Here is an 18,547-nt window from a genome sequence, read left to right as displayed (position 1 = left end):
TTAGTCAATGTTGCCTCTTCTGTGTCTGCTATTGTGGTTAAGACTTCCTCCCAGAATCAACCCTGGTGTGGGCAGGACCACAGGATGTGGTAGATGGTCCCGTCTCTCTGCAGCCTCTCCAGCATTCTCTGGCTGTGTTGCAGTCCATATATGAAGCAGTGCTGTTGTGTAGTGCCATCGATATACTATCTTATAGAGTGCCTCCCTGCCCTGGGTGTGTTTGTCATCTAATGCCACCCCCAGCTCCTCCTCCACCTGTAAGGGGTGTTGTTTTGAGTGGCCTTATGGAGTAGAGTATATTTGGGAGATCAGGTGATGTGAAGACTTAGGGCCCTGTAAGAGCTTCTCCAAATATGGGAGAGGTCTTGAGGCTGCGGCCTGTATAGGATGTTGAAGCACTCAGTGTCCAATCTGCAAATAGTGGAACCTCGCCCACTCTGGGATACGGTATGCCAGTTTGATGTCCTCTAAGGGTTGGATGGAGTCACCATTGTTGAATAGGTCTGAGAGCCAGTGTAGGAAAGTAGCCTCTTTCTAGCATGGTTACCCCCACTTTTTGTGAGTGTGTGTCAGTGTGTTTTTACTGTGTCACTGGGATCCCGCTAGCTAGGACCCCAGTGCTCATAGATAAAAACCTATATGTCAGTGTGTTTTGCCGGTCTTGCTGGGATCCTGCTAGCCAGGACACCAGTGCTCATAGTTTGTGGCCTAATGTGTGTGTCTGTGTGGTGCCTAACTGTGTCACTGAGGCTCTGCTAACCAGAACCTCAGTGCTTATGCTCTCTCTGCTTTTAAATTTGTCACTGTGGGCCAGTGACTTCATTTACCAATTTCAATTGGCAAACTTGACCCCCCCTTATAAGTCCCTAGTATATGGTACCTAGGTAGCCAGGGCATTGGGGTTCCAGGAGATACATATGGGCTGCAGCATTTGTTTTGCAGCCCATAGGGAGCTCAGACACACCCTTACATAGGCCTGCCATTGCAGCCTGTGGGAAATAACGCACACATTATTTCACAGCCATTTTTACTGCACTTAAGTAACTTATAAGTCACTTATATCTCTAACCTTCACTTGCTGAAGGTTAGGTGCAAAGTTACTAAGTGTGAAGGCACCCTTGCACTAGCAAAGGTGCCCCCACATTGTTCAGGGCAATCTCCCCGGACCTTGTGAGTGCGGGGACACCATTACAAGCGTGAATTACATATAAGTCAATACCTATATGTAGCTTCACAACGGTAACTCCAAATATGGCCATGTAACATATCTAAGATCATGGGATTGTCCCCCCAAGCCAAATCTGGTATTGGGGTGCCAATCCCATGCATCCCTGTGGCTCCAGCATGGACCCCGGGTACTGCCAAACTAGCTCTCTGGGATTTTCTCTGCAGTTACCACTGCTGCCAACCCTCAGACAGGTTTCTGCCCCCCTGGGGCCTGGGCAGCCCAGTCCCAGGAAGGCAGAACAAAGAATTTCCTCTGAGAGAGGGTGTTACACCCTCTCCCTTTGGAAATAGGTGTTAAGGGCCTGAGAGGAGTAGTCTCTCTTGGCCTCTGGAAAGTTGGAGTAAAGTGCACCTACTACCCCCAGAGAGCACAGAAGTCGTGATAGGGGGATTCTGCAGGAAGAACAAACACCAGCAATGCAACAACAGTGGATTTCCGGGCCTGAGTACCTGTAAGACAAAGGGACCAAGTCCAAGAGTCGCGACAGTGTCGAGAGTGGGCAGGAGCCCAGGAAATGCCAGCTGAGGGTGCAAGGAAGCTGCCACCGGTTGGAAGAAGCTTGGAGTTCTGCAAGAACGAAGAGGACTAGGAGCTTCCCCTTTGGAGGGTGGATGTCCCACGTCGTGAAGAAGCTTGCAGAGGTGTTCCCACGCAGAAAGACCGCAAACAAGCCTTGCTAGCTGCAAGGGTCACGGTTAGGGTTTTTGGATGCTGCTGTGGCCCAGGAGGGACCAGGATGTCGCCACTTGGATGAGGAGACAGAGGGGGCGCCCAGCAACTCAGGGAGCCCTTGCAGAAGCAGGCAGCACCGGCAGAAGCACCTGAACAGGCAAAAAGATCTGAGGACAACGGTCGACTCGGAGTCACAAAAGAGGGTCCCACGATGCCGGAGTCCAACTCAGCAATTTGGGCAATGCCGGACGGAGTGCTGGGGACCTGGGCTAGGCTGTGCACAAAGGAAGTCTTGCAAAAGTGCACAAAAGCCCTAGCAGCTGCAGTTCACGCAGTACACAGGATTACTGTCTGGCGTGGGGAGGCAAGGACTTACCTCCACCAAATTTGGACAGAAGGGCCCCTTGTAGGAGGCTGGCCTGGCTTATAGTGGGTACCTTGTGGTACTTACACCCTGTGCCAGGTCCAGTTATCCCTTATTAGTAGAATAGAGGTGTTTCTAGCACCTTAGGCTGATAGAAGGTAGCTATGGCAAAGCAGCTTAGGCTGAACATGCAAAACATGCAAAGCTCCTACTATACCACTTATATCATACAGCACAATATCATAAGAAAACACAATACTCAGAGTTACTAAAAATAAAGGTACTTTATTTAAGTGACAATATGCCAAAATTATCTCAGAGGATACCCTCACTTAGGAGGTAAGTAATATACACAAGTTATATGTACACAAACCCAAAACAGATGAGTAACAGTAAGAAAAGTAGTGCAAAAAATGTAGAATCACAATAGGATGCAATAGGTAGACATAGGTCTAGGAGCAACACAAACCATATACTACGAAAGTGGAATGCGAATCACGAATGGACCCCAGACCTATGGGAAGTTGTAGAGGGTCGCTGGGACTGTAAGAAAACAGTAAGGGTGTCCAAAATACCCCATCCCAAGACCCTAGAAAGTAGGAGTAAAGTTACCCTACTGCCCCAGAAAGATACAATAGTCGTGATAGGGGGATTCTGCAAGAACCACAAGCACCAGCAAAACACTGTAGGAAAGTACCATCTTGCCTGGCATGTTACCCCCATTTTCACTGTATGTATGTTTGTTTTTGACCTTGTGTCACTGGGATCCTGCTAGGCAGGACCCCAGTGCTCATAGTGTATGCCCTGTATGTGTTCCCTGTGTGGTGCCTAACTGTATCACTGAGGCTCTGCTAACCAGAACCTCAGTGTTTATGCTCTCTGCTTTCTAAATTTGTCACTGCAGGCTAGTGACTAAATTTACCAATTCTCATTGGCACACTGGAACACCCATATAATTCCCTTGTATATGGTACTTAGGTACCCAGGGTATTGGGGTTCCAGGAGATCCCTATGGGCTGCAGCATTTCTTTTGCCACCCATAGGGAGCTCAGGCAATTCTTACACAGGACTGCCACTGCAGCCTGAGTGAAATAACGTCCACGTAATTTCACAGCCATTTTTCACTGCACATAAGTAACTTATAAGTCGCCTATATGTCTAACCCTCACTTGGTGAAGGTTGGGTGCCAAGTTACTTAGTGTGTGGGCACCCTGGCACAAGCCAAGGTGCCCCCACATCGTTCAGGGCAAATTCCCCGAACTTTGCGAGTGCGGGGACACCATTACACGCGTGCACTGCACATAGGTCACTACCTATGTGTAGCGTCACAATGGTAACTCCGAACATGGCCATGTAACATGTCTAAGATCATGGACTCGTCAACCCAATACCATTCTGGTATTGGGGGGGGGACAATTCCATGATTCCCCGGGTCTCTAGCACAGAACCCGGGTACTGCCAAACTGCCTTTCTGGGGTTTCCACTGCAGCTGCTGCTGCCAACCCCTCAGACAGGATTCTGCCCTCCTGGGATCTGGGCAGCCCCGGCCAAGGAAGGCAGAGCAAAGGGTTCCCTCTGAGAGAGGGTGTTACACCCTCTCCCTTTGGAAATAGGTGTGAAGGGCTGGGGAGGAGTAGCCTCCCCAAGCCTCTGGAAATGCTTTGATGGGCACAGATGGTGCCCATCTCTGCATAAGCCAGTCTACACCAGTTCAGGGATACCCCAGCCCTGATCTGGCACGAAACTAGACAAAGGAAAAGGGAGTGACCATTCCCCTGACCAGTACCTCCCAGGGGAGATCAGATTGGCAGAAGATGCTAAACCAAAGACTGCATTTTCTACTAGAGGAGGGCACTACCAATTCACAGTAATGCCCTTTGGTTTGAAAAATGCACCTGCCACTTTTCAGAGGTTGGTGAACACTGTCCTGCAAGGGTTGGAAGCTTTCAGTGCAGCATATCTTGATGATATTGCTGTCCTTAGCTCAACCTGGGATGAGCACCTGGTCCACATTTGGAAAGTTTTGGAGGCCCTGCAAAAGGGAGGCCTCACTATCAAGGCCTTCCTCAAAGTGCCAGATAGGGCAGGGAAAAGTGGTTTATCTGGGCCACCTGGTAGGTGGAGAACAGATTGCACCTCTACAGGGGAAAATCCGGACAATCATGGATTGGGTTCCCCCTATAACTCAGACCCAGGTGAGAGCCTTTTTAGGCCTCACAGGGTATTACAGGAGATTCATAAAGAATTATGGCTCCATAGCAGCCCCTCTTAATGATTTCACAAGTAAGAAAATGCCTAAGAAGGTGTTATGGACAGCTAGCTGTCAGAAAGCTTTTGAGGATCTCAAAAAGGCCATGTGCTCTGCACCTGTCCTAAAAAGCCTGTGTTACTCCAAGAAATTCATTGTTCAAACTAATGCATCTGAATTAGGGGTAGGGGCAGTCTTATCACAACTGAATTCTGAGGGCCAGGATCAACCAATGAGCCTGTGTTACTCCAAGAAATTCATTGTTCAAACTAATGCATCTGAATTAGGGGTAGGGGCAGTCTTATCACAACTGAATTCTGAGGGCCAGGATCAACCAATTGCTTTTATCAGCAGAAGGTTGACCCCTAGAGAAAAGCGTTGGTCTGCCATAGAGAGGGAGGCATTTGCTGTGGTCTGGGCACTGAAAAAGTTGAGGCCATACCTGTTTGGCACTCACTTAATTGTTCAGACAGACCACAAACCTCTACTTAGGCTAAAACAAATGAAAGGTAAAACCCCTAAATTGTTGAGGTGGTCCATATCTCTACAGGGAATGGACTATACAGTGGAACATAGACCTGGGAGTACCCACTCCAATGCAGATGGACTCTCCAGATATTTCCACTTAGACAATGAAGACTCATCAGATTATGGCTAGTCTTATTGTCCCTTGTTTTGGGGGGGGTTGTGTAGGAAAGTACCATCTTGCCTGGCATGTTACCCCCATATTTCACTGTATGTATGTTTGTTTTTGCGTATGTGTCACTGGGATCCTGCTAGTCAGGACCCCAGTGCTCATAATGTATGCCCTGTATGTGTTCCCTGTGTGGTGCCTAACTGTATCACTGAGTCTCTGCTAACCAGAACCTCAGTGTTTATGCTCTCTCTGCTTTTAAAATTGTCACTGCAGGTTAGTGACTTATTTTACCAATTCTCATTGGCACACTGGGACACCCTTATAATTCCCTTGTATATGGTACCTAGGTACCTAGGGTATTGGGGTTCCAGGAGATCCCTATGGGCTGAGGCATTTCTTTTGCCACACATAGGGAGCTCTGACAATTCTTACACAGGACTGCCACTGCAGCCTGAGTGAAATAACGTCCACATTATTTCACAGCCATTTTTCACTGCACATAAGTAACTTATAAGTCACCTATATGTCTAACCCTCACTTGATGAAGGTTAGATGCCAAGTTACTTAGTGTGTGGGCACCCTGGCACTAGCCAAAGTGCCCCCACATTGTTCAGGGCAAATTCCTCGGACTTTGTGAGTGCGGGGACACCATTACACACGTGCACTACATATAGGTCACTACCTATATGTAGCGTCACCATGGTAACTCCGAACATGGCCATGTAACATGTCTAGGATCATGGAATTGTGACGCCAGTACCATTCTGGTATTGGGGGGACAATTCCATGCATCTCCGGGTCTCTAGCACAGAACCCGGGTACTGCCAAACTTGCTTTCCGGGGTCTCCACTGCAGCTACTGCTGCTGCCAACCCCTCAGACAGGTTTCTGCCCCCCTGGGGCCTGGGCAGCCCAGTCCCAGGAAGGCAGAACAAAGAATTTCCTATGAGAGAGGGTGTTACACCCTCTCCCTTTGGAAATAGGTGTGAAGGGCTGGGGAGGAGTAGCCTCCCCCAGACTCTGGAAATGTTTTGATGGGCACAGATGGTGCCCTTTCTGCATAAGCCAGTCTACACCGGTTCAGGGATCCCCCAGCCCTGCTCGGGCGCGAAACTGGACAAAGGAAAGGGGAGTGACCACTCCCCTGACCAGCACCTCCCAGGGGAGGTGCCCAGAGCTCCTCCAATGTGACTCAGACCTCTGCCATCTTGGCTGCAGAGTTGTTGGGGCACATTGGACAGCTCTGAGTGGCCAGTGCCAGCAGGTGATGTCAGAGTCCCCTCCTGATAGGTGCTTACCTTTCTCAGTAGCCAATCCTCCTCTGGGGGCTATTTAGGGTCTCTCCTCTGGGCTATTCCTCAGATAACGAATGCAAGAGCTCACCAGAGTTCCTCTGCACTTCCCTCTTTGACGTCTGCCAAGGATCGACTGCTGACTGCTCCAGGACGCCTGCAAAACCGCAACAAAGTAGCAAGACGACTTCCAGCAACAGTGTAGCGCCTCATCCTGCTGGCTTTCTCGACTGTTTCCTGGTGGTGCATGCTCTGAGAGCTGTCTGCCTTCACCCTGCACTGGAAGCCAAGAAGAAATCTCCTGTGGGTCGACGGAATCTTCCCCTGATAACGCAGGCACCAAACTTCTGCATCACCGGTCCTCTGGGTCCCCTCTCATCCTGACGAGCGTCATCCCTGGAACACAGGAGCTGGGTCCAAGTGTCTCCCACAGTCCAGTGACCCTTCTGTCCAAATTTGGTGGAGTTAAGTCCTTGCCTCCCCACGCCAGACAGTAATCCTGTGTACTGCGTGATGTGCAGCCGCTCCGGCTTCTGTGCACTTTTCCAAGACTTCTTTGTGCACAGCCTAGCCCAGGTCCCCAGCACTCCGTCCTGCATTGCCCAACGCGCTGAGTTGGACTCCGACATTGTGGGACCCTCCTTTGTGACTCTGAGTCGACCGCTGTCCTCAGATCTTCTAAGTGCCTGTTCCGGTGCTTTTGTGGGTGCTGCCTGTTCTGCGGGGGCTCTCTGAGTTGCTGAGCGCCCCCTCTGTCTCCTCCTCCAAGGGGCAACCTCCTAGCCCTTCCTGGGTCTTAGCAGCACCCAAAACCCTCAACAGCCACTCTTGCAGCTAGCAAGGCTTGTGTAGCCGGCTATCGGATATCCAGGCTCCTGGAATCTCAGAATCGGGAACGGTGTCCTAATTCTGCTGCGTAGACGACACCACACCCGGATGCCATGACAACGTGACGCCGGAAAACTCCCAGGGAACCCGGATATCCGGGTTCCCGAAAGGATAGAAAAAGAAAACGGACTTCGCGCGCTGCGCGCAGGGCAAGGAGAAAACGGAGACGAAAGAAAGGCGAACGAACGAAGGACCTCAGAAGAAACCGGAACAGCGAGGACATCCTTGAGGCAAGCAACCAAGCTCGGACCGAGAGGAGAGCCGAAGGACGCGAATTCCGCCACGTCCCAGGAGGGACGTGGCTAACCAAGGTACGGTCCTTTATAAAGGAGAGTGACGGCAGGAGAGAGGAGGGGAGGGATCTGGAGAGGGAGGGGGAGAAAAGGGACAGTAATAAGGTGAAAGAAGAGTCTGAAGAAATAAGACAACCATAAGAGAAAGAGCCAAAATACAGAACCAAAGAACACTACTCAGCAAGACTTAAAGAGCACTCAGGGACAGAAATCTAGTTCTAAGAAGACACTAAGAGGTGATTGTTTTCTGCACACGCTGATTTCAAACTTGACACACTTTCCGAAGGTGTGTGTGTCTCTCTCTCTTTCTCTTTCTCTTTCTTTCTCTTTCTCTCTCTCTCCTTTCTCTCTCTTTGTCTCTCTCTTCCTCTCCCTCCCTGTACTATTAATAAGACTTCTACCTCTATACCATCTCGACTTACCCATTTCTCCGTTCCTCCTATTTCCGGTGCGTCTGGGAGCCCGAGAAGAACATCTTCGCCAGTCAAGAGGTGACCTGGAAAAGTGAGAAGAGACATTCTATTATGAAGAGCACACCACCCATATATTTCTTGGAAAGAAAATTCACATATCCTTAAAGAACTTTAAATAAATTCACTAATTCTCACCCACTCAAGCATCTTAGTCCTTATTATCGCCATACCCACTGCCACAGCTTGTTTGCGGTCTTTCTGCATGGAAACAACTCTGCATCCTCCAGCACGCCGTGGGACATCTTGTGACCAAAGGAGAAGTTCCTGGCACCTTCCGTTGTTGCAGAATATTCAGCTTCTTCCACCTGGAGACAGCCCTTTTGCACCTTCATCCGGGGTTTAGTGGGCTCCTGCCCCCCCCTGGACACTTGCGTGACTCTTGGACTTGGTCCCCTTTCTTTACAGGTCCTCAGGTCCAGGCCCCTAGGCCTATTTCTACCCATTGCATCCTATTGTGATTCTACATTTTTTGCACTACTTTTCTAACTGTTACTTACCTGATTTTGGTTTGTGTACATATAATTTATGTATATTACTTACCTCCTAAATGAGGGTATCCTCTGAGATACTTTTAGCATATTGTCACTAAAATAAAGTACCTTTATTTTTAGTTACTCTGAGTATTGGTTTTTTTGTGATATTGTTCTATATGATATAAGTGGTATAGTAGGAGCTTTGCATGTCTCCTAGTTCAGCCTAAGCTGCTCTGCTATAGCTACCTCTATCAGCCTAAGCTGCTAGAACACCTCTATTCTACTAATAAGGGATAGCTGGATCTGGCACAAGGTGTAAGTACCACAAGGTACCCACTATAAGCCAGACCAGCCTCCTACAATGCCATGAAATAAAACAAATTAAAAAAACAAATAGTGGGGTGGTGACTACCAACCAATATGGGCCTGGTTATGCCCTCACCTGAACTGAAGGGGCTAACAGTCATTCAGCTCTCCCCCACACACTAAAACATCTTATCCCATGGCAAGCAAGGGGACATTTGATTTTTTTGGTTTTTGTTTTACATTTGGGCCATGAGAGCTTGGTAACTCTCAAAATCGTCCCACTTGGAATGGTGAGGGCTGCACTTTTTTTCACTTTGGGATGCTGCCATGTAGAAAAATCCACAAGACCTAGACACATCTGAAAACTAAACATCTAGTTGACTCCAGGGTGGTGTGCTTCACATGCACCCCGCACCATTTCCTTACCCAAAATGACCTGCAACTTTGCTGGAAAGCACACATTTTCCCCATATTTTTGTGATGGAACCTTCCGGAATCTGCAGGAATCCACAAAATTCCTACCACCCAGCATTGCCTCATCTATACCGATAAAATTTCTGCTGCACTTGTCAGCCTAAAAATGTTTTGTTTCAAACTGCCCATTTGGACCCACTTTGGTTCCCTCTCAATTTCGACGTGTTTTTGGCTCTTCCCTGTCACAAACACTTGGCCCACCTACACAAGTGAGGTATCATTTTTACCGGGAGACTAAGGGGAACGTTGGGTGGCAGGAAATTTGTCCCGGTGCGGTGATCCCACACAGAATGTGAATCTTTAGCTAAATTTGAGGTTTGCTGAGGATTCTGGATAAGAAAACATTGGGGGATCCACGCAAGTCACACCTCCCTTGAATCCCTCGGGTGTCTAGTTTTCTGAAATGTCTGGGTTTGGTAGGTTTTCCTAGATGGTTGCTGAGCCCAGGACCAAAAACGCAGGTGCCCCCCGCAAAAAGAGGTAGTTTTCAATTTGCTAATTTTGATGTGTCCAGATAGTGTTTTGGAGGATTTCCCGTCGCGGGCACTAGGCCTACCCACACAAGTGAGGTACCATTTTTATCGGGAGACTTGAGGGAACGCTGGGTGGAAGGAAATTTATGGCTCCTCTCAGATTCCAGAACTTTCTGTCACCGAAATGTGAGGAAAATTGGTTTTTTTAAGCCAAATTTTGAGGTTTTCAAAGGATTCTGGGTAACAGAACCTGGTGTGAGCCCCACAAGTCACCCCATCTTGGATTCCCCTAGGTCTCTAGTTTTAAAAAATGCACAGGTTTGGTAGGTTTCCCTAGGTGCCTGCTGAGCTAGAGGCCAAAATCCACAGGTAGGAACTTTGCTAAAAACACCTCTGTTTTCTTTGAGAAAATGTGATGTGTCCACTTTGTGTTTTGGGGCATTTCCTGTCACGGGCACTAGGCCTACCCACACAAGTGAGGTACCATTGTTATCGGGAGACTTGGGGGAACGCTGGGTGGAAGGAAATTTGTGGCTCCTCTCAGATTCCAGAACGTTCTTTCACCGAAATATGAGGAAAAAGTGTTTTTTAGCCACATTTTGAGGTTTGCAAATGATTCTGAGTAACAGAACCTGGTGAGAGCCCCACAAGTCACCCTGTCTTGGATTCCCCTAGGTCTCTAGTTTTAAAAAAATGCACAGGTTTGGTAGGTTTCCCTAGGTCCCGGCTGAGCTAGAGGCCAAAATCCACAGGTAGGCACTTTGCAAAAAACACCTCTGTTTTCTTTGGGAAAATTTGATGTTCCACGTTGTGTTTTGGGGCCCTTCCTGTCGCGGGCGCTAGGCCTACCCACACAAGTGAGGTGCCATTTTTATCGGGAGACTTGGGGGAACACAGACTAGCAAAACAAGTGTTATTGCCCCTTGTCTTTCTCTACATTTTTTCCTTCCAAATATAAGACAGTGTGTAAAAAAGACGTCTATTTGAGAAATGCCCTGTGATTCACATGGTAGAATGGGCACCCCAGAATTCAGAGATGTGCAAATAACCACTGCTCCTCAACACCTTATCTTGTGCCCATTTTGGAAATACAAAGATTTTCTTGATACCTATTTTTCACTCTTTATATTTCAGCAAATGAATTGCAGTATACCCAGTATTGAATGAAAATCCACTGCAAGGTGCAGCTCATTTATTTGCTCTGGGTACCTAGGGTTCTTGATGAACCTACAAGCCCTATATATCCCCGCAACCAGAAGAGTCCAGCAGACGTAACGGTATATTGCTTTAAAAAATCTGACATTGCAGGAAAAAGTTAGAGTAAAACGTAGAGAAAAATGGCTGTTTTTTTCACCTCAATTTCAATTTTTTTTTTATTTCAGTTGTTATTTTCTGTAGGAAACCCTTGTATGATCTACAGAAATTACCCATTGCTGAATTCAGAATTTTTTCTACTTTTCAGAAAAGTTTACTGAAAATTCTGGGATCCAGCATTGGTTTCACCCCCATTTCTGTGACTGACTGGAAGGAGGCTTAAAGCACAAGAAATCGTAAAAATGGGCTATGTCCCAGTAAAATGACAAAATTGCTTTGAAAAAATTGGTTTTCTGATTCAAGTCTGCCTGTTCCTGAAAGCTGGGAAGCTGATGATTTTAGCACTGCAAACCCTCTGTTGATGCCAATTTACGGGGAAAAAACACAAGCCTTCTTCTGCAGCTCTTTTTTCCAAATTTGTTTTAAAAAACGAAATTTTTACTGTATTTTGGCTAATTTCTTGGTCTCCTTCAGAGGAACCCACAAAGTCTGGGTACCTCTAGAATCCCTATGATGTTGGAAAAAAAGGACGCAAATTTGGCATCGGTAGCTTATGTGGACAAAAAGTTATGAGGGCCTAAGTGCGCCCTGCCCCAAATAGCCAAAAAAAGGCCTGGCACCTGAAGGGGAAAAGGCCTGGCAGCGAAGGGGTTAAACGCAGTAGCACTACATCAGTGTATACATGTAAAATCAAGTGTGAAAATGTATTTTATTCACTGTTAATGCACACAAATATAAACCTATAAAAATCTCGTACACTAGCAAGTAGTACAATTACTGCCTTCTTACCCTTAATTCACTGTGGATGCATAATAACAGTGCCTCATCACTTTAATTAGTGTAGTTCCTATGTAAACATTTCTTAGGCTTTGTGCACTGATGGAAAAAATCCCCCGCCATACAGAAGAAAATACAGTTTCTGCTATAAACCTACAATGCAGGCTGTCCTCATGTCAAAATTATCAATGGGTATGAAGTGGTCTGCCGAGGGGTAGAGGCAGCTTTTCCGATATGAAATGTACTTTCCATTAGGTGTCCCTTATGTAATATGAAACTGTATTTTCTGAATATACCATTGTGATGTTTTCTATTAAATGCATTTTTTTAATAGAGAGAAAAAGCATTTCAAGAGTTTTTTTTCCTCTGTCTTCAGTCTAGATAGACTGTTTACAACGGTATTAGTCATTGCCCCCTTGACATTCCGGTACCATGTGATGTACATTACTGGGTTTTCGTCTCTCATGCCACCTCAGTATATAAAATTATGTTTTAGAAGTGGAACGTTCTAAGTATGCACTGCAATTTCTTTTTGTTTTTGCTTTTTCTAGTTTGCAAGACAAACTGAAATCCATTGCACTGGCCACATATACGCATTCCCGAAACCTGGCTTATTTTGTCTTCACATACAAGGGACTTCTTGCACTTCAGAAGTATCTGCGGGGGGAAAGGCTACAGATTCACTCATTTCTGGCGGCCTGCGTAGGTGGCTGGTTAGTGTTTGGAGAGAACAATCATATCAACAGTCAGGTAAGTGAAACTTGTAACTTTCTGCATAACTCAGAGTCGCTCGTGGAGCAGAATTGGTGTTTTTAGTGTGGAAATCTTAGCATTTTTACTTCAACAATTGTTTGTTGTTTCTTTAGACAAACCTGCCACTGACATTAAAAATCTGATTTCTGCCTCAGATATTATGCCGACCAGCCATCTGCTGCCTCCACGATTTGCTTGCGAGGCAGCTCGCCAGTAAAGTGTGTTTCTCCCGCATTCATGTAATTCAAAGTTTGAGCTTGCCAGGCTGGGAAACTCCAACTTGAATTAATGGTCATTTTAGAGACCACAGAAAAACGGTAGCTCATCACCCTCCTCTTTTGGGCAGTTTATTTTCATACAATGGGTTTCAGTATCTGCTCCTGGAGGTCTCGCAGATCAAATTCCGTTAAGTGAGGGACTTTTTAGTGAGTGCTCTCACATTTATATGCCGAAAGCAAAAACACATTTTTTAGGGTTGAGCCTGCGAGTGCAAGTGTGTGTAGTAAAGGGCTTGGTGCCCGCCTGTTTGTGTGGCACTCTTCTTTACAGCCTCGTAATTCGTCAAGGCACGTCTGGCATCATTTCCGGTCCTCTGCTGGAACAGGGATCAAGCACTAATTGATTTCACTTAATTAGTGCTCCTCCGCTGCTCCCAACGCTATCCAGGTACTATTTTGTTCTAAATTCCAGTACCCAACAAACATAACGCGTGTGGACTGGCAAAAATGTCCCCAGCAACACAAACAACATTGTAAAGTTTTATTTTTTAAAGCTAACTTTATTTTATTTTGTTTTCTTTTCTCAGTTCTCACTCATGTTTTTTTGTTTTTACTCGTGGGCGCTGATGTCAAAACATGACAATTAACTTGTTTGAAAAATGCGAGTCCCATTGCATTGCAAATGCTTGTTTTCTTTTTCTACCAAAGCACTTGGTTTGCTGCAATCTAACTTTTTTCTTAGCATTGCGGCTGGATTTGGCACCAGGTGTACATAGCTTATGGTTTGCAGTTACCAAATAGCAAATGTTTGCGATTTGCTTTTTGGTAATCGCAAACATCCATGCAGAAAGTGTGTTCAGCACATTTTGCGATTCCCAGTATATTGCAAATAGACCTACCTCATGAATAATAATAAGGTAGGTATCAGTTTGCGACCCATTGGAAATGACAAAATCACAGGGATGGTGGCCTGCTGGGGTCAGCAGACCGCCATGTATGTGACTGCTTTACAAAAGAGCAGTTTAAAAAAAAAAAATGCAACCCGTTTTCCTTAAAGGGAAACAGGAATATGTTTCAAAAAGAAAAATGAAAGGTTTTATTTTCGTTTTTTAAGAGTAGACCATGGTTCTGGGGACCACTGCCTGCTCTTAAAAAACATTTGTACAACTATTCACAAAGGGGAATGGGTCCTTGGGGACCACTTCCCATTTCCGAATGGGTGACCACCAACTTGAAGTTGGTGGTAAAATGCAAATGTTTTGCAACCGTATTTTGTTTGCAAAACATTCATACATACTGTAGGAAAGTACCATCTTGCCTGGCATGTTACCCCCATATTTCACTGTATATATGTTGTTTTAGTCTATCTGTCACCGGGACCCTGCCAGGCAGGGCCCCAGTGCTCATAACTATGTGCCCTGTATGTGTTCCCAGTGTGATGACTAACTGTCTCACTGAGGCTCTACTAACCAGAACCTAAGTGTTTATGCTCTCTCTGCTTTACAAGTTTGTCACTAACAGGCTAGTGACTAAATTTACCAATTCACATTAGCATACTGGTACACCCATATAATTCCCTAGTATATGGTACTGAGGTACCCAGTGTATTGGGGTTCCAGGAGATCCCTATGGGCTGCAGCATTTCTTTTGCCACCCATAGGGAGCTCTGATAATTCTTACACAGGCCTGCCAGTGCAGCCTGAGTGAAATAACGTCCACGTTATTTCACAGCCATTTACCACTGCACTTAAGTAACTCATAAGTCACATATATGTCTAACCTTCACCTGGTGAAGGTTGGGTGCACAGTTACTTAGTGTGTGGGCACCCTGGCACTAGCTAAGGTGCCCCCACATCGTTCAGGGCAAATTCCTCGGACTTTTGTAAGTGCGGGGACACCATTACACGCGTGCACTGTACATAGGTCACTACCTATGTACAGCGTCACAATGGTAACTCCGAACATGGCCATGTAACATGTCTAAGATCATGGAATTGTCATCCCAATGCCATTCTGGCATTGGGGGGACAATTCCATGATTTCCCGGGTCTCTAGCACAGAACCCGGGTACTGCCAAACTGCCTTTCCGGGTTCTCCTCTGCAGCTGCTGCTGCTGCCAACCCCTCAGACAGGTTTCTGCCCTCCTGGGGTCCAGGTAGCGCTGGCCCAGGAAGGCAGAACAAAGGATTTCCTCTGAGAGAGGGTGTAACACCCGCTCCCTTTGGAAATAGGTGTGAAGGCTGGGGAGGAGTAGCCTCCCCCAGCCTCTGAAAATGCTTTGATGGGCACAGATGGTGCCCATCTCTGCATAAGCCAGTCTACACTGATTTAGGGATCCCCCAGCCCTGCTCTGGCGCGAAACTGGACAAAGGAAAGGGGAGTGACCACTCCCCTGAGCTGCACCTACCAGGGGAGGTGACCAGAGCTCCTCCAGTGTGTCCCAGACCTCTGCCATCTTGGAAACAGAGGTGTTTGTGGCAAGCTGGACTGCTCTGAGTGGCCAGTGCCAGCAGGTGACATCAGAGGCTCCTTCTGATAGGCTCTTACCTCTCTTGGTAGCCAATCCTCCTTCCTTGGTAGCCAAACCTCCTTTTCCGGCTATTCAGGGTCTTTGCTTTGGGGGAATTCTTCAGATAACGAATGCAAGAGCTCACCAGAGTTCCTCTGCATCTCCCTCTTCACCTTCTGCCAAAGGATCGACCGCTGACTGCTCAGGACGCCTGCAAAACCGCAACAAAGTAGCAAGACGACTACTAGCAACCTTGTATTGCTTCATCCTGCCGGCTTTCTCAACTGTTTCCAGGTGGTGCATGCTTTGGGGGTAGCCTGCCTCCTCTCTGCACCAGGAGCTCTGAAGAAATCTCCAGTGGGTCGACGGAATCTTCCCCCTGCAACCGCAGGCACCAAAAGACTGCATCACTGGTCCTCTGGGTCCCCTCTCAGCACGACGAGCGTGGTCCCCGGAACTCAGCAACTCTGTCCAAGTGACTCCCACAGTCCAGTGACTCTTCAGTCCAAGTTTGGTGGAGGTAAGTCCTTGCCTCCCCACGCTAGACTGCATTGCTGGGTACCGCATGATTTGCAGCTGCTCCGGCTCCTATGCACTCTTCCAGGATTTCCTTCGTGCACAGCCAAGCCTGGGTCCCGGACACTCCTTCCTGCAGTGCACAACCTTCTGAGTTGTCCCCCGGCGTCGTGGAACTCCCTTTTGTGACTTCGGGTGGACTCCGGTTCACTTTTCTTCTAACTGCATGTTCAGGTACTTCTGCGGGTGCTGCCTGCTTCTGTGAGGGCTCCCTGAGTTGCTGGGCGCCCCTTCTGTCTCCTCCTCCAAGTGGCGACATCCTGGTCCCTTCTGGGCCACAGCAGCACCCAAAAACCTTTACTGCGACCCTTGCAGCTAGCAAGGCTTGTTTGCGGTCTTTCTGCGTGGGAACACCTCTGCAAGCTTCATCGCAACGTGGGACATCCATCCTCCAAAGGGGAAGTTCCTAGTCCTCTTCTTTCTTGCAGAACTCCAAGTTTATTCCAACAGGTGGCAGCTTCCTTGCACCCTCAGCTGGCATTTCCTGGGCTCCTGCCCACTCTCGACACTGTCGCGACTAATGGACTTGGTCCCCTTGTCTTACAGGTACTCAGGTCTGGGAATCCACTGTTGTTGCATTGCTGGTGTTTGTTCTTCCTGCAGAAACCCCCTATCACGACTTCTGTGCTCTCTGGGGGTAGTAGGTGCACTTTACACCTACCTTTCAGGGTCTTGGGGTGGGCTATTTTTCTAACCCTCACTGTTTTCTTACAGTCCCAGCGACCCTGTACAAGCTCACATAGGTTTGGGGACCACTCATGGTTCGCATTCCACTTTTGGAGTATATGGTTTGTGTTGCCCCTATTCCTATGTGTTCCTATTGCAATCTAATGTAACTTTACACTGCTTGCATACTTTTCTTGCTATTACCTGCATAATTTTGGTTTGTGTACGTATATCTTGTGTATATAACTAATCCCCATACTGAGGGTACTCGCTGAGATACTTTTGGCATATTGTCATAAAAATAAAGTACCTTTATTTTTAGTACTTCTGTGTATTGTGTTTTCTTATGATATTGTGCATATGACACCAGTGGTATAGTAGGAGCTTTACATGTCTCCTAGTTCAGCCTAAGATGCTTTGCCATAGCTACCTTCTATCAGCCTAAGCTGCTAGAAACACCTCTTCTACACTAATAAGGGATAACTGGACCTGGCACAAGGTGTAAGTACCTCTGGTACCCACTACAAGCCAGGCCAGCCTCCTACATTGGTTGTGCAGTGGTGGGATAAGTACTTGTATCTACTTACCACTTTGTCATTGTGTACTTTTCATAATAGAATAATATACAAAACAAGTTCAGAGTATGTACACCTAACCAAAACATTTTGCTTTTCTCCTCCTAAACTTTTTACAAAGTACTGAAAAGTATTCTAAAACTTCCAAAAGTTTCTAAAAAGCTAGAAAAAGTTTTTTTTTCTCTGTTCTTTAAAAAGTCCTGAAACTTTTTCTTCCTTCTCACTATTTCTAAACCTTTTACTATCATGTCTGATGTAAAGTCTGCTCTTAAAATGGTCAATACTACTGATGACAATTTGAATTACAAGAGCCTAAGCAGTCTCTGCTTAGATAGAGGTTTAGTGATAGGAAAGAACCCTACAAAAGAATTTCTATTTAACATGCTTATTGTGAATGATGAGTCCCAAGCAGGCACTTCAAATGAGAGGTTAATAGAAGGCTCCCATTCTGACTCGGGGGATCTCCTTGAGGGAGGTGGGGAGGGTTCTGTTCCAAATCTGCCCCTTAGCAGGACACCTAGTAAGGTTGGTAGTAATGGAGGTTCCTATCATAGTAGGGGAGTCTTAGGGTTCAGTCAGTTAGGGACAGATCTCCCTCTGTTGTTTACAATTTATCTTCTGTGTCCGAGCATTCCCAACCCACCCACCCTGAAGGCAATATGTTAGAAAGGGAACTCAAAAAGTTGAGAGTTGAAGAGACCAGACTGAGGCTTAAACAGCAACAGCTGGCCTTAGATAGGGAATCCTTAGACCTGGAGAAGGACAGACAGAGATTGGGGTTTGGACCCCATGGTGGCAGCAATAGCAGTATTCCTGATAGTAATCCTGTTAGAGAGCATGATTCCAATAATCTGCACAAGATAGTCCCCCCCTTACAAGAAGGGGGATGACATCAACAAGTGGTTTGCTGCACTTGAGAGGGCCTGTATGGTACAGGAGTCCCTCAAAGGCAGTGGGCTGCTATATTGTGGCTGTCTTTCACTGGAAAGGGTAGGGATAGACTCCTTACTGTTAGAGAAAGTGATGCTAACAATTTTACAGTTTTGAAGGATGCACTCTTGGATGGATTTGGCTTAACCACTGAACAATACAGGATTAAGTTCAGAGACACCAGAAAAGAGTTCTCATAAGACTGGATAGACTTTGTTGACTGTTCAGTGAAGGCCTTGGAAGGGTGGTTACATGGCAGTAAAGTTTCTGACTATGAAAGCCTGTATAATCTTATTCTGAGAGAGCTTATTCTGAATAACAGTTTGTCTGGATCTGTTACACCAATATTTACTGGACTCAGATCTGACCTCTCCCCAAGAATTGGGAAAGAAGGCAAAGAAATGGGTCA

The 18,547-nt window shown here is 46.8% G+C and overlaps 1 protein-coding gene across 5 annotated transcripts in view; it reads left to right on the top strand.

Annotated features, from left to right (window-relative positions):
- The window catches only part of PXMP4 (peroxisomal membrane protein 4), a 225,569-nt gene that overhangs the window by 104,763 nt on the left and 102,259 nt on the right, over nucleotides 1–18,547 (top strand). For all 5 annotated transcript variants that reach the window (XM_069243929.1, XM_069243927.1, XM_069243928.1 and 2 more), the window contains one exon: nucleotides 12,463–12,661. In XM_069243929.1, the coding sequence (XP_069100030.1) occupies nucleotides 12,463–12,661 (199 nt within the window). The remainder of the gene's footprint in view (nucleotides 1–12,462; nucleotides 12,662–18,547) is intronic.

Source organism: Pleurodeles waltl, chromosome 7 (assembly GCF_031143425.1).
Source record: "Pleurodeles waltl isolate 20211129_DDA chromosome 7, aPleWal1.hap1.20221129, whole genome shotgun sequence".
Lineage (NCBI taxonomy): Eukaryota > Metazoa > Chordata > Amphibia > Caudata > Salamandridae > Pleurodeles > Pleurodeles waltl.
Note: the sequence above shows the minus strand (reverse complement) of the source record. Positions and strands in the feature narration are given on the sequence as shown.